Source organism: Mobula hypostoma (assembly GCF_963921235.1).
Source record: "Mobula hypostoma chromosome 8 unlocalized genomic scaffold, sMobHyp1.1 SUPER_8_unloc_9, whole genome shotgun sequence".
Taxonomy (NCBI): Eukaryota; Metazoa; Chordata; class Chondrichthyes; order Myliobatiformes; family Myliobatidae; genus Mobula; species Mobula hypostoma.
Genome location: NW_026948132.1, coordinates 301,816 through 326,289, shown reverse-complemented (window position 1 = coordinate 326,289; position 24,474 = coordinate 301,816). Strand labels below are relative to the sequence as shown.

The 24,474-nt window shown below is 46.4% G+C and overlaps 1 protein-coding gene across 2 annotated transcripts in view; it reads left to right on the top strand.

Annotated features, from left to right (window-relative positions):
* The first annotated feature begins 13,099 nt into the window (after positions 1-13,099).
* Positions 13,100-24,474, top strand: part of si:ch211-79k12.1 (uncharacterized protein LOC568891 homolog) — a 33,397-nt gene continuing 22,022 nt past the window's right edge. Inside the window, exons 1-3 of one of the 2 annotated variants that reach the window (XM_063039058.1) lie at positions 13,100-13,285; positions 17,214-17,335; positions 18,868-19,066. In XM_063039058.1, the coding sequence (XP_062895128.1) occupies positions 13,225-13,285; positions 17,214-17,335; positions 18,868-19,066 (382 nt within the window). In that variant the 5' untranslated portion in view covers positions 13,100-13,224. Of the gene's footprint in view, positions 13,286-17,210; positions 17,336-18,867; positions 19,067-24,474 lie in introns of both variants that reach the window. The other variant, XM_063039057.1, reaches the window with a different exon arrangement.

Sequence of the window (24,474 nt, the reverse complement as noted above, 5' to 3'; positions counted from 1 at the left end):
ACTCAAACACTCCAGTCCTAGTCTATCCATCCTCTCCTTATAATTCAAACCCTCCAGTCCCAGTAACATCCTCTCCTTATAACTCAAACCTTACAGTCCTAGTAACATCCTCTCCTTATAACTCAAACCCTCCAGTCTCAGTAACATCCTCTCCTTATAACTCAAACCCTCCAGTCCCAGTAACAGCCTCTCCTTATAATTCAAACCCTCCATTCCCAGTCTATCCATCCTCTCCTTATAATTCAAACCCTCCAGTCCCAGCAACATCCTCTCCTTATAACTCAAACCCTCCAGTCCTAGTCTATCCATCCTCTCCTTATAACTCAAACCCTCCAGTCCCAGTAACATCCTCTCCTTATAACTCAAACCCTCCAGTCCCAGTAACATCCTCTCCTTATAACTCAAACCCTCCAGTCCCAGTAACATCTTCTCCTTATAACTCAAACCCTCCAGTCCCAGTAACATCCTCTCCTTATAACTCAAACCCTCCAGTCCCAGTAACATCCTCTCCTTATAACTCAAACCCTCCAGTCCCAGTAACATCCTCTCCTTATAACTCAAACCCACCAGTCCTAGTCTATCCATCGTCTCCTTATAACTCAAACCCACTAGTCCCAGTAACATCCTTTCCTTAAACCTGCAGTCCCAGTAACATCCTCTCCTTATAACTCAAACCCTCCAGTCCCAGTAACATCCTCTCCTTATAACTCAAACCCTCCAGTCCCAGTAACATCCTCTCCTTATAACTCAAACCTTCCAGTCCCAGTAACATCCTCTCCTTATAACTCAAACCCTCCAGTCCCAGTAACATCCTCTCCTTATAACTCAAACCCTCCAGTCCCAGTAACATCCTCTCCTTATAACTCAAACCCTCCAGTCCCAGTAACATCCTCTCCTTATAACTCAAACCCTCCAGTCCCAGTAACATCCTCTCCTTGTAACTCAAACCCTCCAGTCCCAGTAACATCCTCTCCTTATAACTCAAACTCTCCAGTCCCAGTAACATCCTCTCCTTATAACTCAAACCCTCCAGTCCCAGTAACATCCTCTCCTTATAACTCAAACCCTCCAGTCCCAGTCTAACATCCTCTCCTTATAACTCAAACCCTCCAGTCCCAGTAACATCCTCTCCTTATAACTCAAACCCTCCAGTCCCAGTAACATCCTCTCCTTATAACTCAAACCCTCCAGTCCCAGTAACATCCTCTCCTTATAACTCAAACCCTCCAGTCCCAGTAACATCCTCTCCTTATAACTCAAACCCTCCAGTCCCAGTAACATCCTCTCCTTATAACTCAAACCCTCCAGTCCCAGTAACATCTTTCCTTATAACACAAACCCTCCAGTCCCAGTCTATCTTTCCTCTCCTTATAACTCAAACCCTCCAGTCCCGTTAACATCCTCTCCTTATAACACAAACCCTCCAGTCCCAGTAACATCCTCTCCTTATAACTCAAACCCTCCAGTCCCAGTAACATCCTCTGCTAATAACTCGAACCCTTCAGTCCCAGTAACATCCTCTCCTTAAACCTCCAGTCCAAGTAACATCCTCTCCTTATAACTCAAACCTTCCAGTCCCAGCAACATCCTCTCCTTATAATTCAAACCTTCCAGTCCCAGTAACATCCTCTCCTTATAATTCAAACCCTCCAGTCCCAGTAACATCCTCTCCTTATAACTCAAACACTCCAGTCCCAGTAACATCCTCTCCTTATAACTCAAACCCTCCAGTCCCAGTAACATCCTCTCCTTATAACTCAAACCCTCCAGTCCCAGTAACATCCTCTCCTTATAACTCAAACCCTCCAGTCCCAGTCTATCCATCCTCTCCTTATAATTCAAACCCTCCAGTCCCAGTAACATCCTCTCCTTATAACTCAAACCCTCCAGTCCTAGTCTATCCATCCTCTCCTTATAACTCGAACCCTCCAGTCCCAGTAACATCCTCTCCTTACAACTCAAACCTTCCAGTCCCAACAACATCCCCTCCTTGTAACTCAAACCTTCCAGTCCCAGTAACATCCTCTCCTTATAATTCAAACCCTCCAGTCTCGGTAACATCCTCTGCTTATAACTCGAACCCTCCAGTCCCAGTAACAGCCTCTCCTTATAATTCAAACCCTCCAGTCCTAGTCTATCCATCCTCTCCTTATAATTCAAACCCTCCAGTCCCAGTAACATCCTCTCCTTATAACTCAAACCCTTCAGTCCGAGTCTATCCATCCTCTCCTTATAACTCGAACCCTCCAGTCCCAGTAACATCCTCTCCTTACAACTCAAACCTTCCAGTCCCAACAACATCCTCTCCTTGTAACTCAAACCCTCCAGTCCCAGTAACATCCTCTCCTTATAACTCAAACCCTCCAGTCCCAGTAACATCCTCTCCTTATAACTCAAACCCTCCAGTCCCAGTAACATCCTCTCCTTATAACTCAAACCCTCCAGTCTCAGTAACATCCTCTCCTTATAACTCAAACCTCCAGTCCCAGTAACATCCTCTCCTTATAACTCAAACCCTCCGGTCCCAGTAACATCCTCTCCTTATAACTCAAACCCTCCAGTCCCAGTAACATCCTCTCCTTATAACTCAAACCCTCCAGTCCCAGTAACAGCCTCTCCTTATAATTCAAACCCTCCATTCCCAGTCTATCCATCCTCTCCTTATATTTCAAACCCTACAGTCCCAGTAACATCCTCTCCTGATAACTCAAACCCTCCAGTCCTAGTCTATCCATCAACTCCTTATAACTCAAACCCTCCAGTCCCAGTAACATCCTCTCCTTATAACTCAAACCCTCAGGTCCCAGTAACATCCTCTCCTTATAACTCAAACCCTCCAGTCCTAGTAACATCCTCTCCTTATAACTCAAACCCTCCAGTCCCAGTAACATCCTCTCCTTATAACTCAAACCCTCCAGTCCCAGTAACATCCTCTCCTTATAACTCAAACCCTCCAGTCCCAGTAACATCCTCTCCTTAAACCTCCAGTCCCAGTAACATCCTCTCCTTATAACTCAAACCCTCCAGTCCCAGTAACATCCTCTCCTTATAACTCAAACCCTCCAGTCCCAGTAACATCCTCTCCTTATAACTCAAACCCTCCAGTCTCAGTAACATCCTCTCCTTATAACTCAAACCCTCCAGTCCCAGTAACATCCTCTCCTTATAACTTAAACCCTCCAGTCCCAGTAATATCCTTTCCTTAAACCTGCAGTCCCAGTAACATCTTCTCCTTATAACTCAAACCCTCCAGTCCCAGTAACATCCTCTCCTTCTAACTCAAACCCTCCAGTCTCAGTAACATCCTCTCCTTATAACTCAAACCCACCAGTCCCAGTAACATCCTCTCCTTATAACTCAAACCCTCCAGTCCCAGTAACATCCTCTCCTTATAACTCAAACCCTCCAGTCCCGGTAATATCCTCTCCTTATAACTCAAACCCTCCAGTCCCAGTCTATCCATCCTCTCCTTATAACTCAAACCCTCCAGTCCCAGTAACATCCTCTCCTTATAACTCAAACCCTCCAGTCCCAGTAACATCCTCTCCTTATAACTCAAACCCTCCAGTCCCAGTAACATCCTCTCCTTATAACTCAAACCCTCCAGTCCCAGTAACAGCCTCTCCTTATAATTCAAACCCTCCATTCCCAGTCTATCCATCCTCTCCTTATAATTCAAACCCTCCAGTCCCAGCAACATCCTCTCCTTATAACTCAAACCCTCCAGTCCTAGTCTATCCATCCTCTCCTTATAACTCAAACCCTCCAGTCGCAGTAGCATCCTCTCCTTATAACTCAAACCCACCAGTCCCAGTAAGATCCTTTCCTTAAACCTGCAGTCCCAGTAACATCTTCTCCTTATAACTCAAACTCTCAAGTCCCAGTAACATCCTCTCCTTATAACTCAAACCCTCCAGTCCCAGTAACATCCTCTCCTTATAACTCAAACCCTCCAGTCCCAGTAACATCCTCTCCTTATAACTCAAACCCTCCAGTCCCAGTCTATCCATCCTCTCCTTATAACTCAAACCCTCCAGTCCCAGTAACATCCTCTCCTTATAACTCAAACCCTCCAGTCCCAGTAACATCCTCTCCTTATAACTCAAACCCTCCAGTCCCAGTAACATCCTCTCCTTATAACTCAAACCCTCCAGTCCCAGTAACATCCTCTCCTTATAACTCAAACCCTCCAGTCCCAGTAACATCCTCTCCTTATAACTCAAACCCTCCAGTCCCAGTAACATCCTCTCCTTATAACTCAAACCCACCAGTCCCAGTAACATCCTTTCCTTAAACCTGCAGTCCCAGTAACATCTTCTCCTTATAACTCAAACCCTCCAGTCCCAGTAACATCCTCTCCTTATAACTCAAACCCTCCAGTCCCAGTAACATCCTCTCCTTATAACTCAAACCCTCCAGTCCCAGTAACATCCTCTCCTTATAACTCAAACCCTCCAGTCCCAGTAACATCCTCTCCTTATAACTCAAACCCTCCAGTCCTAGTCTATCCATCCTCTCCTTATAACTCAAACCCTCCAGTCCCAGTAACATCCTCTCCTTATAACTCAAACCCTCCAGTCCCAGTAACATCCTCTCCTTATAACTCAAACCCTCCAGTCCCAGTAACATCCTCTCCTTATAACTCAAACCCTCCAGTCCCAGTAACATCCTCTCCTTGTAACTCAAACCCTCCAGTCCCAGTAACATCCTCTCCTTATAACTCAAACTCTGCAGTCCCAGTAACACCCTCTCCTTATAACTCAAACCCTCCAGTCCCAGTATCATCCTCTCCTTATAATTCAAACCCTCCAGTCCTAGTCTATCCATCCTCTCCTTAGAACTCAAACCTTCCCGTCCCAGCAACATCCTCTCCTTTTAACTCAAACCCTCCAGTCCCAGTAACATCCTCTCCTTATAACTCAAACCCTCCAGTCCCAGTAACATCCTCTCCTTATAACTCAAACCCTCCAGTCCCAGTAACATCCTCTCCTTATAACTCAAACCCTCCAGTCTCAGTAACATCCTCTCCTTATAACTCAAACCCTCCAGTCCCAGTAACATCCTCTCCTTATAACTCAAACCCTCCAGTCCCAGTAACATCCTCTCCTTATAACTCAAACCCTCCAGTCCCAGTAACATCCTCTCCTTATAACTCAAACCCTCCAGTCCCAGTAACATCATCTCCTTATAATTCAAACCCTCCAGTCCTAGTCTATCCATTCTCTCCTTATAACTCAAACACTCCAGTCCCAGTAACATCCTCTCCTTATAATTCAAACCCTCCAGTCCTAGTCTATCCATCCTCTCCTTATAATTCAAACCCTCCAGTCCCAGTAACATCCTCTCCTTATAACTCAAACCTTCCAGTCCCAGTAACATCCTCTCCTTATAACTCAAACCCTCCAGTCCCAGTAACATCCTCTCCTTATAACTCAAACCCTCCAGTCCCAGTAACATCCTCTCCTTATAACTCAAACCCTCCAGTCCCAGTCTATCCATCCTCTCCTTATAACTCAAACCCTCCAGTCCCAGTAACATCCTCTCCTTATAACTCAAACCCTCCAGTCCCAGTAACATCCTCTCCTTATAACTCAAACCCTCCAGTCCCAGTAACATCCTCTCCTTATAACTCAAACCCTCCAGTCCCGGTAATATCCTCTCCTTATAACTCAAACCCTCCAGTCCCAGTCTATCCATCCTCTCCTTATAACTCAAACCCTCCAGTCCCAGTAACATCCTCTCCTTATAACTCAAACCCTCCAGTCCCAGTAACATCCTCTCCTTATAACTCAAACCCTCCAGTCCCAGTAACATCCTCTCCTTATAACTCAAACCCTCCAGTCCCAGTAACATCATCTCCTTATAACTCAAACCCTCCAGTCCCAGTAATATCCTCTCCTTATAACTCAAACCCTCCAGTCCTGGTAACATCTTCTCCTTATAACTGAAACCCTCCAGTCTCAGTAACATCCTCTCCTTATAACTCAAACCCTCCAGTCCCAGTAACATCCTCTCCTTATAACTCAAACCCTCCAGTCCCAGTAACATCCTCTCCTTATAACTCAAACTCTGCAGTCCCAGTAACATCCTCTCCTTATAACTCAAACCCTCCAGTCCCAGTAACATCCTCTCCTTATAATTCAAACCCTCCAGTCCTAGTCTATCCATCCTCTCCTTATAACTCAAACCTTCCCGTCCCAGCAACATCCTCTCCTTTTAACTCAAACCCTCCAGTCCCAGTAACATCCTCTCCTTATAACTCAAACCCTCCAGTCCCAGTAACATCCTCTCCTTATAACTCAAACCCTCCAGTCCCAGTAACATCCTCTCCTTATAACTCAAACCCTCCAGTCTCAGTAACATCCTCTCCTTATAACTCAAACCCTCCAGTCCCAGTAACATCCTCTCCTTATAACTCAAACCCTCCAGTCCCAGTAACATCCTCTCCTTATAACTCAAACCCTCCAGTCCCAGTAACATCCTCTCCTTATAACTCAAACCTTCCAGTCCCAGTAACATCCTCTCCTTATAACTCAAACCCTCCAGTCCCAGTAACATCCTCCCCTTAAACCTCCAGTCCAAGTAACATCCTCTCCTTAAACCTGCAGTCCCAGTAACATCTTCTCCTTATAACTCAAACCCTCCAGTCCCAGTAACATCCTCTCCTTATAACTCAAACCCTCCAGTCCCAGTAACATCCTCTCCTTATAACTCAAACCTTCCAGTCCCAGTAACATCCTCTCCTTATAACTCAAACCCTCCAGTCCCAGTAACATCCTCTCCTTACAACTCAAACCCTCCAGTCCTAGTCTATCCATCCTCTCCTTATAACTCAAACCTTCCCGTCCCAGTAACATACTCTCCTTATAATTCAAACCCTCCAGTCTCAGTAACATCCTCTCCTTATAACTCAAACCCTCCAGTCCCAGTAACATCCTCTCCTTATAACTCAAACCCTCCAGTCCCAGTAACATCCTCTCCTTATAACTCAAACCCTCCAGTCCCAGTAACATCCTCTCCTTATAACTCAAACCCTCCAGTCCCAGTAACATCCTCTCCTTATAACTCAAACACTCCAGTCCCAGTAACATCCTCTCCTTATAACTCAAACCCTCCAGTCCCAGTAACATCCTCTCCTTATAACTCAAACCCTCCAGTCCCAGTAACATCCTCTCCTTATAACTCAAACCCTCCAGTCCCAGTAACATCCTCTCCTTATAACTCAAACCCTCCAGTCCCAGTAACAGCCTCTCCTTATAATTCAAACCCTCCAGTCCCAGTCTATCCATCCTCTCCTTATAATTCAAACCCTCCAGTCCCAGTAACATCCTCTCCTTATAACTCAAACCCTCCAGTCCTAGTCTATCCATCCTCTCCTTATAACTCAAACCCTCCAGTCCCAGTAACATCCTCTCCTTATAACTCAAACCCTCCAGTCCCAGTAACATCCTCTCCTTATAACTCAAACCCTCCAGTCCCAGTAACATCCTCTCCTTATAACTCAAACCCTCCAGTCCCAGTCTATCCATCCTCTCCTTATAACTCAAACCCTCCAGTCCCAGTAACATCCTCTCCTTATAACTCAAACCCTCCAGTCCCAGTAACATACTCTCCTTATAACTCAAACACTCCAGTCCTAGTCTATCCATCCTCTCCTTATAATTCAAACCCTCCAGTCCCAGTAACATCCTCTCCTTATAACTCAAACCCTCCAGTCCCAGTAACATCCTCTCCTTATAACTCAAACCCTCCAGTCCCAGTAACATCCTCTCCTTATAACTCAAACCCTCCAGTCCCGGTAATATCCTCTCCTTATAACTCAAACCCTCCAGTCCCAGTCTATCCATCCTCTCCTTATAACTCAAACCCTCCAGTCCCAGTAACATCCTCTCCTTATAACTCAAACCCTCCAGTCCCAGTAACATCCTCTCCTTATAACTCAAACCCTCCAGTCCCAGTAACATCCTCTCCTTATAACTCAAACCCTCCAGTCCCAGTAACATCCTCTCCTTAAACCTCCAGTCCCAGTAACATCCTCTCCTTATAACTCAAACCCTCCAGTCCCAGTAACATCCTCTCCTTATAACTCAAACCCTCCAGTCCCAGTAACATCCTCTCCTTATAACTCAAACCCTCCAGTCCCAGTAACATCCTCTCCTTATAACTCAAACCCTCCAGTCCCAGTAACATCCTCTCCTTATAACTCAAACCCTCCAGTCCCAGTAACATCCTCTCCTTATAACTCAAACCCTCCAGTCTCAGTAACATCCTCTCCTTATAACTCAAACCCTCCAGTCCCAGTAACATCCTCTCCTTATAACTCAAACCCTCCAGTCCCAGTAACATCCTCTCCTTAAACCTCCAGTCCCAGTAACATCCTCTCCTTAAACCTCTAGTCCCAGTAACATCCTCTCCTTATAACTCAAACCCTCCAGTCCCAGTAACATCCTCTCCTTATACCTCAAACCCTACAGTCCCGGTAATATCCTCTCCTTATAACTCAAACCCTCCAGTCCCAGTCTATCCATCCTCTCCTTATAACTCAAACCCTCCAGTCCCAGTAACATCCTCTCCTTATAACTCAAACCCTCCAGTCCCAGTAACATCCTCTCCTTATAACTCAAACCCTCCAGTCCCAGTAACATCCTCTCCTTATAACTCAAACCCTCCAGTCCCAGTAACATCCTCTCCTTATAACTCAAACCCTCCAGTCCCAGTAACATCCTCTCCTTATAACTCAAACCCTCCAGTCCCAGTAACATCCTCTCCTTATAACTCAAACCCTCCAGTCCCAGTAACATCCTCTCCTTATAACTCAAACCCTCCAGTCCCAGTAACATCCTCTCCTTATAACTCAAACACTCCAGTCCCAGTAACATCCTCTCCTTATAACTCAAACCTTCCAGTCCCAGTAACATCCTCTCCTTATAACTCAAACCCTCCAGTCCCAGTAACATCCTCTCCTTATAACTCAAACCCTCCAGTCCTAGTCTATCCATCCTCTCCTTATAACTCAAACCCTCCAGTCCCAGTAACATCCTCTCCTTATAACTCAAACCCTCCAGTCCCAGTAACATCCTCTCCTTATAACTCAAACCTTCCAGTCCCAGTAACATCCTCTCCTTATAACTCAAACCCTCCAGTCTCAGTAACATCCTCTCCTTATAACTCAAACCCTCCAGTCCCAGTAACATCCTCTCCTTATAACTCAAACCCTCCAGTCCCAGTATCATCCTCTCCTTATAACTCAAACCCTCCAGTCCCAGTAACATCCTCTCCTTATAACTCAAACCCTCCAGTCCCAGTAACATCCTCTCCTTATAACTCAAACCCTCCAGTCCTAGTCTATCCATCCTCTCCTTATAACTCAAACCCTCCAGTCCCAGTAACATCCTCTCCTTATAACTCAAACCCTCCAGTCCCAGTAACATCCTCTCCTTGTAACTCAAACCCTTCAGTCCCAGTAACATCCTCTCCTTAGAACTCAAACTCTGCAGTCCCAGTAACACCCTCTCCTTATAACTCAAACCCTCCAGTCCTAGTCTATCCATCCTCTCCTTATAACTCAAACCCTCCAGTCCCAGTAACATCCTCTCCTTATAACTCAAACCCTCCAGTCCCAGTAACATCCTCTCCTTATAACTCAAACCCTCCAGTCCCAGTAACATCCTCTCCTTATAACTCAAACCCACCAGTCCCAGTAACATCCTTTCCTTAAACCTGCAGTCCCAGTAACATCTTCTCCTTATAACTCAAACCCTCCAGTCCCAGTAACATCCTCTCCTTATAACTCAAACCCTCCAGTCCCAGTAACATCCTCTCCTTATAACTCAAACCCTCCAGTCCCAGTAACATCCTCTCCTTATAACTCAAACCCTCCAGTCCCAGTAACATCCTCTCCTTATAACTCAAACCCTCCAGTCCTAGTCTATCCATCCTCTCCTTATAACTCAAACCTTCCCGTCCCAGTAACATCCTCTCCTTATAACTCAAACCCTCCAGTCCCAGTAACATCCTCTCCTTATAACTCAAACCCTCCAGTCCCAGTAACATCCTCTCCTTATAACTCAAACCCTCCAGTCCCAGTAACATCCTCTCCTTATAACTCAAACCCTCCAGTCCCAGTAACATCCTCTCCTTATAACTCAAACCCTCCAGTCCCAGTAACATCCTCTCCTTATAATTCAAACCCTCCAGTCCTAGTCTATCCATCCTCTCCTTATAACTCAAACACTCCAGTCCCAGTAACATCCTCTCCTTACAACTCAAACCTTCCAGTCCCAACAACATCCTCTCCTTGTAACTCAAACCTTCCAGTCCCAGTAACATCCTCTCCTTATAACTTAAACCCTCCAGTCTCGGTAACATCCTCTGCTTATAACTCGAACCCTCCAGTCCCAGTAACAGCCTCTCCTTATAACTCAAACCCTCCAGTCCCAGTAACATCCTCTCCTTATAACTCAAACCCTCCAGTCCCAGTAACATCCTCTCCTTATAACTCAAACCTTCCAGTCCCAGTAACATCCTCTCCTTATAACTCAAACCCTCCAGTCCCAGTAACATCCTCTCCTTATAACTCAAACCCTCCAGTCCCAGTAACATCCTCTCCTTATAACTCAAACCCTCCAGTCCCAGTAACATCCTCTCCTTATAACTCAAACCCTCCAGTCCCAGTAACATCCTCTCCTTATAACTCAAACCCTCCAGTCCTAGTCTATCCATCCTCTCCTTATAACTCAAACCCTCCAGTCCCAGTAACATCCTCTCCTTACAACTCAAACCTTCCAGTCCCAACAACATCCTCTCCTTGTAACTCAAACCCTCCAGTCCCAGTAACATCCTTTCCTTAAACCTGCAGTCCCAGTAACATCTTCTCCTTATAACTCAAACCCTCCAGTCCCAGTAACATCCTCTCCTTATAACTCAAACCCTCCAGTCCCAGTAACATCCTCTCCTTGTAACTCAAACCCTCCAGTCCCAGTAACATCCTCTCCTTATAACTCAAACTCTGCAGTCCCAGTAACATCCTCTCCTTATAACTCAAACCCTCCAGTCCCAGTAACATCCTCTCCTTATAATTCAAACCCTCCAGTCCTAGTCTATCCATCCTCTCCTTAGAACTCAAACCTTCCCGTCCCAGCAACATCCTCTCCTTTTAACTCAAACCCTCCAGTCCCAGTAACATCCTCTCCTTATAACTCAAACCCTCCAGTCCCAGTAACATCCTCTCCTTATAACTCAAACCCTCCAGTCCCAGTAACATCCTCTCCTTATAACTCAAACCCTCTAGTCTCAGTAACATCCTCTGCTAATAACTCGAACCCTCCAGTCCCAGTAACATCCTCTCCTTATAACTCAAACCATCCAGTCCCAGTAACATCCTCTCCTTATAACTCAAACCTTCCAGTCCCAGTAACATCCTCTCCTTATAATTCAAACCCTCCAGTCCCAGTAATATCCTCTCCTTATAACTCTAACCTTCCAGTCCCAGTAACATCCTCTCCTTATAACTCAAACCCTCCAGTTCTAGTCTGTCCATCCTCGTGAATCTTTCCTGCACCCTCTCCAGCTTAATGCTATCCTTCCCAGGCGACCTTAATTCTACACAGTACTTCAAGTGTAGTCTCACCAAAGCCGTGTACCGCTGTAACATGACGTCCCAACTCCTGTGCTTAGTGTCCTGACAAATGAAGGCCATCGTACCCAATATTTCCTTTTACCACTCTGTCTTCCTGTGTTGACAATTTCAGGGAACCATATACCTGTACCCCTGGTTCTCTCTGTTCTACATCACTCCCCAGGGAACCGTATACCTATACCCCAGGGTCTCTCTGTTCTACATCACTCCCCAGGGAACAGTGTACCTGTACCCCAGGGTCTCTCTGTTCTACATCACTCCCCAGGGAACCGTGTACCTGTACCCCTGGGTCTCTCCGTTCTACATCACCCCCCAGGGAACCGTATACCTGTACCCAGGGTCTGTCTGTGCTACATCACTCCCCAGGGAACTGTGTACCTGTACCCCAGCGTCTCTCCGTTCTACATCACCCCCCAGGGAACCGTGTAGCTGTACCCCAGCGTCTCTCTGTTCTACATCACTCCCTAGGGAACCGTGTACCTGTACCCCTGGGTCTGTCTGTGCTGCAACACTTTCCCGTAATACAGTCACAGATCGTAGAGTCTTTCAGCACGAAACAGGCCCGTGCTGATCCAGATACACATCTAAGTTAATGTCATTTGTCCGCGTTGGCCCATTTCCCTCTAAATCTTACCAGTCTACGCACCTTCACTGTGCAAGTGTTGCCCTGGTTTAAATTCCAAAATGCACTTGTCCGATCTAATTTCTACCTGCCGTTCCTGGACTCACTTACCCTATTGCAAACGTATCACCAAATTTGTTGTCCTCTGCAGTCTTTCGAACCACACTGGTACCAGTCTCCACCAACCATTTCTTCCCAGTTGTCGTTCTCCGGTTTCCTCCCACCGTCCAACGACGGTGTTTGGTAGGTTAATTGGTCATTTTTTAAATTGTCTCGTGATTAGGCTGGGATTAATTAAACAGTTGACTTGCGAACGTGGAAGTCTTCAGTGATTGACTTCGAATTTCTGAGATTAATTATTTTGGAACATTTATGAAGAAAGTATACTGTTTAAATTAAAAAGATAAAAAAGCCAAATAGGAGTGGCAAAGTTACACTAAGCTGACCCAGGGTACGTGACCCGAGGTACATGTGCCCCAGGCTCAGTGGAGGACACCCCGAAAATATGAGCCCTTCTCGACCCAAACTGTTCGACCGGAGTTTACCCGGTTACAGGAGACGTCAGGTAAGCACCCCGCGGCGCTATTGTATAAAGGAAGAGCGTGAATTAATTACGTGAGGTCTCGGGTTCAAAGCAATGAATTATACATTGCGCACAATGATTAAAATCAGCATCCTGATCTCTGTGGAATAACTTGTCTGTGTTTTGTGAGTGAGTGTGTGTGTGTGTGTGAGAGAGAGAGAGAGAGAGGGGGATTGTATCTGTGTGTGTGTGTGTCTCTGTCTCTATGTGGAGGAGACAGGCTGGGCGGGGCCAGGCTGTAATTACAGGCTAACGTACCCGGAAGCCAGCGAGCGAGCAGAGGTAGACAATCTCCGCCTTCCAAGCCCGGGATAAGAGCTCAGATCCCAGAGCCCTTTCAAAGTTTCCTGCAACCTATCCGGGACCTGGGGGGAGAGGACGATGGCGCAGGTTTTCTGGGCTCTACTGGGAGCTGCACTCAATCTGCAGGCAGTCCTGGCCGGTGAGTACCTTCGGCCCCTCCATCCCCGCCCCACTCCTGCTCTCGGTTGCCTGCTCCAAGTACAGAAAGCCTCTCTTCGGGGTAGGAGGGTTGTCCTTCAACTCTCCCCGATCAACGCCAACCTGTGTCTGTGTTCAGCTTTCACCCTCTCCCTACCTCTGTAACCCCTCCGTGCCCGGCCCCATACACCCATCCCCGTCTCTGAGATCCCCCCCACCCCCACATCTCTCCAGCATCAGCCTAACAATGTCACCGCAACGACAAGACTCCATTACATAAAACCGGTTTGTTCGTTAACTGACGACGTCCGGGTAGCAGAACCTGTTTGTGTGTATGTTTGAAAGCAGGAAGTCTATTAATAGATGCTTTGTAGTAATTTGCTCTGTCATTGCCCTCCCTCCTTTCAGCTGATCCGAGTTCTGAGTTGCAGAATTTCTTCGTTAGTCCTCTCTGGGTCTCTCTCCTCTCCCCCGAACCCTTCCCTCTCCAAACTAGCCGTTGGTCACCCGTCCTACTCATTCCCCTAGAGAGCGCCCGGAGAAACTGTATAGAGTTAACGGCAGGTCAGGACACTAACTGCGCTGAGGTCCAAGTGCGCTGCTCTCTGAAACTGAGACAAGGGTTGGGAAGGTGCAGGGTACACATCCCTCTATTAGTCCATCCACTGCTGGGAAGTCACGTTGCTGCTTAAGCCGCTTCAGGAGTTTTGCTTTCAATTCTGATTGTCCTGTTTACAGGAAGGGTACGGAGGCTTTGGAGAGGGCGAAGAAGAGGTTCGCCAGGATGCTGCCTGGATTAGAGGGTGTGAGATGTCAGCAAAGGCAGGATAAACTTGGGTTGTTTTCTCTGGAGCGGTGGAGATTCAGGGCAGACCTGATAAAATTATAAGAGGCATATAGTAAGGTTTATAAGAGTGTGAGAGGGGATTAGACGGGGATGAGTCGACTACTCCTAGAGGGCATGTATTTAAGATAAGAGCGAGAAAGATTAGAAGGAGTTGAGCGAGGCAAGTGTTTTGACACGGAAAGCAGTGGGTCCCTAGAAGGTGGCTCAGACAGAGAGTAATGATTACTCAGGACATGCCCCCTTTTCATTGCCACCATCAGCAATGAGGGACACTCAACTTTTTAGGAACAGCTTCTTCCCTACTACCATCAAATTTTGAAAGAACCCATGTACACTATCTCAGTATTTTTCTCTGTGTAATTTATAATTTTTAAAAATAATATATTGCATTGTAGTGCTGCCACAAAATGACAAATTTCATGTCATATGCCAGTGATATTAAACCTGATTCTGATTCTGAAGAGGCTCTTAGATAGAGGAATATGGAGAGAATGGAGCATGTGGACATTGTGTAGACAGAGGGGATTAGTGTGTCGGACACACACATGAATGTGTGGGGAATGGAGGGATGTGGACATTGTGCAGACAGAGGGGATTAGTGCGTCAGACACACACATGAATGTGTGGGGAATGGAGGGATGTGGACATTGTGCAGACAGAGGGGATTAGTGTGTCAGACACACACATGAATGTGTGGGGAATGGAGGGATATGGACATTGTCTAGACAGAGGGATTTAGTTTAACTCTGCAGCATGCCATGAGCTGAAGGCCCTGTTCCTGTGCTGTATGTTTTGTGTTTTAAGGAGTTTGGGACTTGGGATGTTGTTCCCATTAGCATCTTCCTGAACCTTGCTTTCTGTTTCAAGTAATCCACCTCTCCACCCAGTTGAGTACAAGGTGCCCCAGTAGCTCAGTGAATGGAGCTGCTGCCTCGTAGCCCCGGAGATGGGTTCAATCCCCATTCCAGCGCTCTCTGTCCCTGTGGGTTTCCTGCATGGGCTCCAGTTCCCTCCCACATTACAAAGATGTATGGGTGGGGTGCGTGAATCGGCATCTGTGAATATCACCCCCAAGCATGTGTGTGTAGAATCTGGGAAGGGGTGAGAAATGCAGGAAATTGAACTGAGGGTTTCAGCATGGGAAGGCCCTTCAGCCCACTGATTCTATGCTAACCCATTCATTCCCATTCCCACTCAATGCCAGCATTTATTGTCCATCCATTATTGCTGCTGAATTGAGGCAGAAGGGGTTCAGTGATGGGTCCAGAATCAGGTAAGAGCAGACAGATTCTGCCCACTCACCTCTGAGTAGACCGAGTTTAAATCCGGATCTAAAGAAAACTGCAGATGCTGAAGTTCCAAGTCAAAGCCAAAGTCAGCTGCAAGACCTCAGAGCATCAGGCAGCATCTGTGAAGAACAGCCTTTCCTGAGACTGAAACTTCCTCTCCCCACAGACTCCGCCTGATCTGCTGAGTGTTTTCAACTTTAGCCATAGCATTGTACAGCATGGAACAAGCCCTTTGTCTGTGCCAACCATGATTACCATTCAAGCCAATCCCATTTACTACTGCTTGGCCTGAATCCCTTTAAACCTTTCCTGCGTTAGTGCCTTTGCAATGTTGTTAATGCACTTGCCTCATCCACTTCCTCTGGCAGCACGTTCCACGTACAGACCACACTCTAGGTGAGAAACCTGCTCCTCAGGTATCTTTTAAATCTTTCCCTTTTCAACCTTCAGTTTCAGTTTCCCTTCCCTTGGAGAAAACACAATGCTTAATCAGGCCATGTCTGCCCCTCATACACCTCTTGCAGGCTAACTCCTCAGTTTCCTATGCTCCAGGGAATACTGTCCCATCCTGGCCAAGCCTTCCCTATATCTCAGGCCTTCCAGTCCTTGGAATTATCCTCGTGAATCTTTCCTGCACCCTCTCCAGCTGAATGACATGTTCCCTCCAGCTGGGTGACCAGAACTATACACAGTACTCTTCGTGCAGTCTCACTAACGTCTTGTACAGCTGTAATGTGATGTTCCAACTCCTGCACTCAGTGCCTTGACTGATGAAGGGAAGTGCACAAATGCCTTCTTCAATCCCCTGTCTACCTGCGTCACCACTTTCAGGGAAGCATGCACCTGTACCCCTGGGTCTCCCTGTTCTACACCATTCCCCAGGACTCTGCTGTTCACTGTCGTATTCCCACCCCGGTTTGACTTCCCAAAGAGTGACACCTCACACTGATCCAAATTAAATTTCATTTTCCTTGGTCCACTTATCCAGCTGATCAAGGTCCCCTGGTAATTCTTGATAACCATTTTCAATGTCTACGACACTACCTTTCTCAGTGTCTTCTGCAGACTTCCTAACCCTGCCTTTTACGCACTCATCCAAGTCTGGTATATAGCTCAGTTTTTAATCCAGTGTTACTAAGTTGCCATGATGGGATTTAAACTCATCACCTGTGACTTCCCCTGGTCCTACACCTCAGAAACATAAATGACAGTACTGTATCTTTGATTGGGTATCATAAGGCCAGAAGACGTAAGTACAGAATTAAGCATTTGGCCCATTGAATCTGCTCCACCATTCGATCATGGCTGATTTATTATCCCTCTCAACCCCGTTCTTCTACCTTCTCCCCATAACCTCTGATAGCCTAACTATCTAAGAACCTGTCAACCTCTGCTTTAAATATCCCCAATGACTTGGTCTCCACAGCCATCTGTGGCAGATTCACCACCCTCTAAGGAAATTACTCCTTAGCTCTGTTCTCAAGAGATGACACTGTATTGTGAGGCTGTGCCCTCGGATCCAAGACACCCCCTCTATTGGAAACATCCTCTCCATATACACTCTATCAGTTATTAACGCATGCATTCCTAAATAACAATATACGAGAGTCCTCACAATCTAATCTAATCTAATCCAGGCCTTTCACTATTCAACAGGTTTTAATGAGATCCTCCCCTCATAAACTCCAGTGAGTACAGTGCCAGAGCCATCAAATACAATCTGTACGTTAACCTTTTTCTTCCTGGAATTCATTCTCATGATGCTCCTCTGGACTGTCTATCTCTCCCAGCAGAGACATTAGAGGTGATGGTGAAAGAACCGGTAGGTCCAATTATGGAAGGCAGTGACGTGACCCTCCAGTGTCTGCCCAAAGATCTCAACATTTCCTCCTGTAAATTCCAGATGTACCACAAGGTGGGTTTTAAACAGATCCCCATGAAGTGAGCTTCACTCTGTGTCTGATCCTGCGAGTGTGTGATGGGATGGTATGAAGGGAGATTCACTCTGTGCCTGACCCTGGGAATGTGTGATGGGACGGTGTGGAGGGAGTTTCACTCTGTGTCTGATATCAGGGGTGTGTGATGGGACGGTGTGGAGGTAGCTTCACTCTGTGTCTGACCCTGGGAGTGTGTGATGGGACGGTGTGGAGGTAGCTTCACTCTGTGTCTGACCCTGGGAGTGTGTGATGGGACGGTGTGGAGGGAGATTCACTCTGTGTCAGACCCTGGGAGTGTGTGATGGGACGGTGTGGAGGGAGCTTCACTCTGTGTCTGACCCTGGGAGTGTCTGATGGGACGGTGTGGAGGGAACTTCACTCTGTGTCTGACCCTGGGAGTGTGTGATGGGACGGTGTGGAGGTAGCTTCACTCTGTGTCTGACCCTGGGAGTGTGTGATGGGACAGTGTGGAGGGAGCTTCACTCTGTGTCTGACCCTGGGAGTGTGTGATGGGACGGTGTGGAGGGAGCTTCACTCTGTGTCAGACCCTGGGAGTGTGTGATGGGACAGTGTGGAGGGAGCTTCACTCTGTGTCTGACCCTGGGAGTGTGTGATGGGACAGTGTGGAGGTAGTTTCACTCTGTGTCTGACCCTGGGAGTGTGTGATGGGACGGTGTGGAGGGAGCTTCACCCTATGTCTGACCCTGGAAGTGTGTGATGGGACGGTGTGGAGGGAGCTTCACTCTGTGTCTGACCCTGGGAGTGTGTGATGGGACAGTGTGGAGGGAGCTTCACTCTGTGTCTGACCCTGGGAGTGTGTGATGGGACGGTGTGGAGGGAGTTTCACTCTGTGTCTGACCCTGGGAGTGTGTGATGGGACAGTGTGGAGGTAGTTTCACTCTGTGTCTGACCCTGGGAGTGTGTGATGGGACGGTGTGGAGGGAGCTTCACCCTATGTCTGACCCTGGAAGTGTGTGATGGGACGGTGTGGAGGGAGCTTCACTCTGTGTCTGACCCTGGGAGTGTGTGATGGGACAGTGTGGAGGGAGCTTCACTCTGTGTCTGACCCTGGGAGTGTGTGATGGGACGGTGTGGAGGGAGTTTCACTCTGTGTCTGACCCTGGGAGTGTGTGATGGGACGGTGTGGAGGGAGTTTCACTCTGTGTCTGACCCCTGGGTGTGTGTGATGGGACGGTGTGGAGGGAGTTTCACTCTGTGTCAGACCCTGGGAGTGTGTGATGGGACGGTGTGGAGGGAGATTCACTCTGTGTTTGACCCTGGGAGTGTGTGATGGGACGGTGTGGAGGGAGTTTCACCCTATGTCTGACCCTGGGAGTGTGTGATGGGACGGTGTGGAGGGAGTTTCACTCTGTGTCTGACCCTGGGAGTGTGTGATGGGACGGTGTGGAGGGAGTTTCACTCTGTGTCTGACCCTTGAGTGAGTGGGATGGAATAGGGGGAGGGAATGTTAGTTAAGCACTAACCTGATGAACTTGGCCTTTTCATGTAGTGGATTAATTCGTGGATGAACATTGACACCACAAACACACTTCGCTGCTGGTTTTACAACTTCAATGTGAGTCGTGCGAATGGGGAACTCCTGCTGCAGGTGAAGAATATCTATAAGTGGCACATGGGGCCCTATCGCTGTGTGTCCGACCAGATGGAGCGGGAAGTCGCATCGGACAACATCACCATCCCACTGCAATGTAGGTCTCTTTGCACAATACTCAAAATCTCTCATCCTTGTATTTTGTCCACTTTACCTTCTCCCCCTCACCCTCCACTCCCCTCCTCCCCTTTCTTCTCTTATCTTTGCCTTTCTCCCACTTTCCCTCTCCCCATCTCTTCCCTCCTTCCTCTCCCATCACACTCCCACTCCAATACCACTCCCTCTCCCCTATCCCCCCTCTATCTCCCCCCATCTTTCTCCCCTTTCCCTCTTCTACCCCTTTAAACTCACTGGGATCCCATTTCCCACTCCCTTTAAACCCACCAGGACCCTATCTCCTGATCCCTTTAAACTTGCCGGGATCTTTTTCCCGTTCCTTTTAAATCCACTGAGACTTGGCTCCTGATCTCTTTAAACTCTCTGGGATCTATTTCCCTCTCCCTTTAAACTCACTGGGACCCTGATTCCCACTCCTGTTAAATCCACTGGGACTCCATTTCCCATTCCCTTTAAATGCATTGTGTTAATTTTACTAATGAATCATTAATTATGCAATAATATTCGCACCTCGCTTGAGGTACAGCAAGGGATTATCCAGATGACACTCTCACTCTGGTATTGATGTCATTATCATCACTAAATTCCCACACTCTCAACATCCTGGGGGGCTCCCCCTGACTAGGAACTAAACTATAATAGCTGTTTGCACACTGTTGTTACAATGTGTAAATCAGCAGTGTAATATGACACTCTCCGCTACCCTGGGTGGGGTTAGTCCATGCACTCCAGATCCGCCACATTACCTGTTCTCCTGCCTACAGGTCAGGAGTGTGATGGGACATTTCCCACTTCCCTGGGTGGGGTTAGTCAATGCACTCCACATCCACAGTTTGTACTATCTGCAGTAACTCATCAGGACTCCTAAAACAGCACCTTACAAACCCACTATCTTTACCAGCTGGAAGAACAGGGACAGCAAAAGAAGGGGACTGCACCCCCAGGCCCCAGGAAATTGCCTTCCAAGCCACACAGTTAGAACATAGAAACACAGTACAGGCCCTTCGGTCCACAATTGTGAGCCAAACTGATTAAACTAGTAATTAAATGCCTCTCCTCTATTGTATCTGCCTCCACCACCACTCCTGGCAGTACACTGCAGGCACCCACCACTCAGTGTTTAAAAAAAAAAAAATGTCCCTTTAAACTCCCCCCTCTCACTTTAAATACATGCCCTCTAGTATTAGATATTTCCACCCTGCAAGAAAGACCGGCTGTCTACCCTTCCTGTACCCCTCATAATCTTTTATAAACCCTATCCGGCCTCTCCCCTGCCTCCACTGCTCCGTGAAAAACAACCCAAGTTTGACCAACCTCTCCTTATAGCTCACACCCTCTACTCCAGGTGATGATCTTGTGCCCCCTCTCCAAAGTGCCACACCCTTCCTGTAATGGGGCAACCAGAAATCAATGCTCCAGCAGCTGTACGTGACAATATAATCACTGTTCCTTCAAGATCAGGTCACCGTCAGGGTGGAGGAGAATCGCCTGATATTCCATCTGGGTTGCCTTCAACCTGATGGACTTTTCTTTTCTTCTATTCCCCATTCTTACCTCTTCTCATCTACTGTCACCTCCCCTTGGGTCCCTCTCCTCCTTCCCTTTCTCCCACGGTCCACTCTCCTCTCCTATCAGATTGCTTCTTCTCCAGCCCTTTACCTTTCCTACCCACCCAGCTTTACCTCTCACCTTCCAGCTATCCTCTTAACCCTCCCCACAGCTTTTTATTCTGGCATCTTCTCCCTTCCTTTCCAGTCCTGATGAAGGGTCTTGGCCCTAGAAGTTGACTTTTATTCATTTCCACTGAAGCTGCCTGACCTACTGAGTTCTTCCAGCATTCTGTGTGTGTTGTTCTGGATTTCCAGCACCTGCAGAATTCCTTGTGTTTAGGGTTTACCAGGATGCTGCCTGGATTGGAGAGTATGTTTTATGAAGAAAGGTTGTGTGAGCAGGGACTTTTCTCTTTTGGAGTGAAGAAGGCTGAGGAGTGCCTTGATAGAAGTGTACGAGGTGATGAGCAATGTTCCCTCCAATTTTTAGTAGTCAGTGTGCGCAAAAATCTTACATTGTGCAAATTTTTTTCCTGTGACAAAAAAGTATGTGTGCACTGAATGCGCACATGGGACAGTTTATGTAGGTTTACAAAATATTTGACATAAAACTGCACAGAATAACAACAAAGTAACATACATATTTAAGCAACACACACAAAAAGTGCTGGTGAACACAGCAGGCCAGGCAGCATCTACAGGAAGAGGTAGTCGACGTTTCAGGCCGAGACCCTTCATCAGGACTAACTGAAAGAAGAGCTAGTAAGAGATAGTAAGAGATTTGAAAGTGGGAGGGGGAGATCCAAAATGATAGGAGAAGACAGGAGGGGGAGGATGGAGCTGAGAGCTGGACAGGTGATTGGCAAAAAGGAATACGAGGCTGGAGAAGGGAGAGGATCAACGGGACGGGAGGCCTAGGGAGAAAGAAAGGGGGAGGGGAGCCCAGAGGATGGGCAAGAAGTTATAGTGAGAGGGGCAGAGGGAGAAAAAAGACAGGAAAAAAAGGGGAAAGAAAAAAAAAATCATAATAATAAATAAATAAATAAATAAGGGATTGGGTACGAAGTGGAGGAGGGACATTAACGGGTTAGAGGTGTCAATGTTCATGCCATCGGGTTGGAGATATTTAATTCTTATCATATTTAAGTCACTCAATTATTTTTTTCTCTCTCCTGTCTTTGGCATTTACCCATTCTTTGTAAACTCTATCTCAACTAATAGAACTTTCATCCCATTGATAGCTTTTGATTCTCATTAACATATCCAAATGCCATTCACCTAAGTGCTTTCTCAGCTTGTTCTTGAGTTGATTCATTAGGCTAAACCCTCGCTCACAGACCGCACTAGATGCAAGAAAGGTTCCCCCAATGTCCATCAACTGTGCAAGGTCGCAAAACTGTTCATTTTGAAGTACAAATGCCACCATTTGAGGAAAGTTTGAAGTCGGTTTGGATTTAATTTTTTCTTGCACAGAAAATTTGAAATCATTAAACTGTCTATTACAATATTTTCAGCTAGAAAATCATGATATTTTAGACATAAGGCATTAACTTGTTCATTGCCAAATGTGAAGTCACAATCTGCAATTGCGGAGAAATCAAAAGCTGACCATTCTTGTACCTCGACTTTGATCTCCTCTGGGTTTGATTGTTTTCGCTCTCGCTCATCTGCACTCAACCGTAACATGTGTAGCACTCCTGTAATGGGTTCTTTTGCCTGAGCTTCTATACACCATCCAAATGTGATTTACTTGCCAAATGACGCTTCAAAAAGTCAAGTTTCCAACTATCATCCCACTTCTTTCCACGAGCAAATTCTCCAGCAACTTTCGCATCACAACAAAGCAAACAGGTAACTCCATTTTCCAAATCATACATAAATATTTCTCGTAGCTGAACGGTCATGACCTCATGAGTTTTTGTTGTAACAGTTTCTACTGTAAAAGGTCAGTTCTTCTGCGCTTCACTCCCTTAGCTTCTTTTGAATTCGACATAGTGAATCAATTTTTTTTCCAATAAAAACTTAGTAAGCTATCTACAGGATTTGAAACAGATCTTTGTAAACTTTACGATATGAACACTGTCCGCCAAAGATGACTGCTGCCATGATGCAGCTGTACAAACTGAAACAGGAAAGGTGAGGTGACGTAAATTAGTGACGTGCATTGTGGTACTGTATTTGAAAAACTAACTAGTTAACAGAAACAGCTAAAAGATTATTTTCAATAAGTATAATTATTAACTACTACATTATTTTAGATAACTAACTTTTTGTGCGCACATTAATTTCCTTTGTACGCTGGTTGAAAAACGTGTGTGTGTGTGTGTGTGTGTGTGTGTATGTGTGTGTGTGTACGCACGCACACAGCTTAGAGGGAACTATGGTGATGAGCAGTGTCGTTAGAGTGGACAGCCAGCACATTTTTCCCAGGGCAGAACTGCTGACACAAGGGGGCATAATTTTAAGGTGATTGGAGGAAAGTATAGTTGGGGGAGATATCGGAGGTAGGATTTTTACACATGGTACGTGGAACATGCTGCATGGGGAAAGGTAGAGTGGCAGATAGGTGAGGGACAATGAATTGGTATTGATATTGGTTATGTGTACCACAATACAGTGAAAAGAATCTTGTATTTCACACTGTTCATACAGATCAGAATCAGGTTTAACATCACTGGCGTATATTGTGAAATTTGTTGTTTTGTGGCAGCAGCACAGTGCAATACTTAATTTAAAAGCTATACATTACAATATGAAATATATATATAATTTAAGTTAAATTAGTAGTGCAACATTCAGTGGTGGAGGGGAAGCCAGTGTATTGAGCTGGCACAAACTACAGCATTACAGTGCACAATAAAGTGTTAAAAACCACCAAAACATGCAGTGCAGGTAAACAATAAAATGCAAGATCATAACAAGGTTGTGAGGCTGTGTCCATTTTTTGTAAGAGATGTCTGGTAACAGCAGGCTGGAAGCTGTCCTTGACCCTGGAGGTACGTGTCTTCTGCTGGATGGGAGAGGAGGGAAGAGGGGGGCCCGGTGTGGCAGGATTATGCTGGCTGCTTTACTGAGGCAGTGGTCATGGAGGGGGGTCTGGTTTCTGTGATGTCCTGAGCTGTATCCACAACTCTCTGCGGTTTCTGGCAGCCACTGGTAGAGCAGTTGCTGTACCAAGTCATGATGCATCTGGATAGCTGCTGTCCGTGGGGCCTCGGTGAAGGCTGATGGCAACAGCCTCCAGAGGAAATAGAGGCATGGGTGAGCTTTCCTGGCCGTGACATCAACATGGTTGGACCAACACCTTCCCCAGTTTGTCAAACGGAACTTGGGGGACATCTGAGATATGAATCCAGGCTATCAGAGATGGATGATAGAAAAATGTAGGGCTATAAGGGAGGGAAAGGTTAGATTGATCTTAGAGTAGGTTAACAGATTGGCAGGAAGGGCCTGAACCGTACAGTACCATTCTACGTTCTATATGTTCTATGGTTTTGAAAGGACAAACAGGTTCTCTTTCAGCTTGTGAAACTCTCAAACCCTGAATGATCCCTCCAAAATATTGAGGTTTTTGGAAAATCCACCATAAATCCTACCTCACTTTCTTCCTATTATTTCTGTTTTTGCATGACTATTTTTCCAAATTATCTATTTAATACACAGATATATACTCACTATATTTCATTTTATTTGTTCTATACTATCACATACTGCATTCTACTGCTAAATTTCACGATATATGTCGGTGAAAATAAACCTGATTCTCTTAATCTGGGATCGCCAAAGTAACCAGGATTACTGATTATGTAATTATTATATTTATAGATAGGGCGTGGAA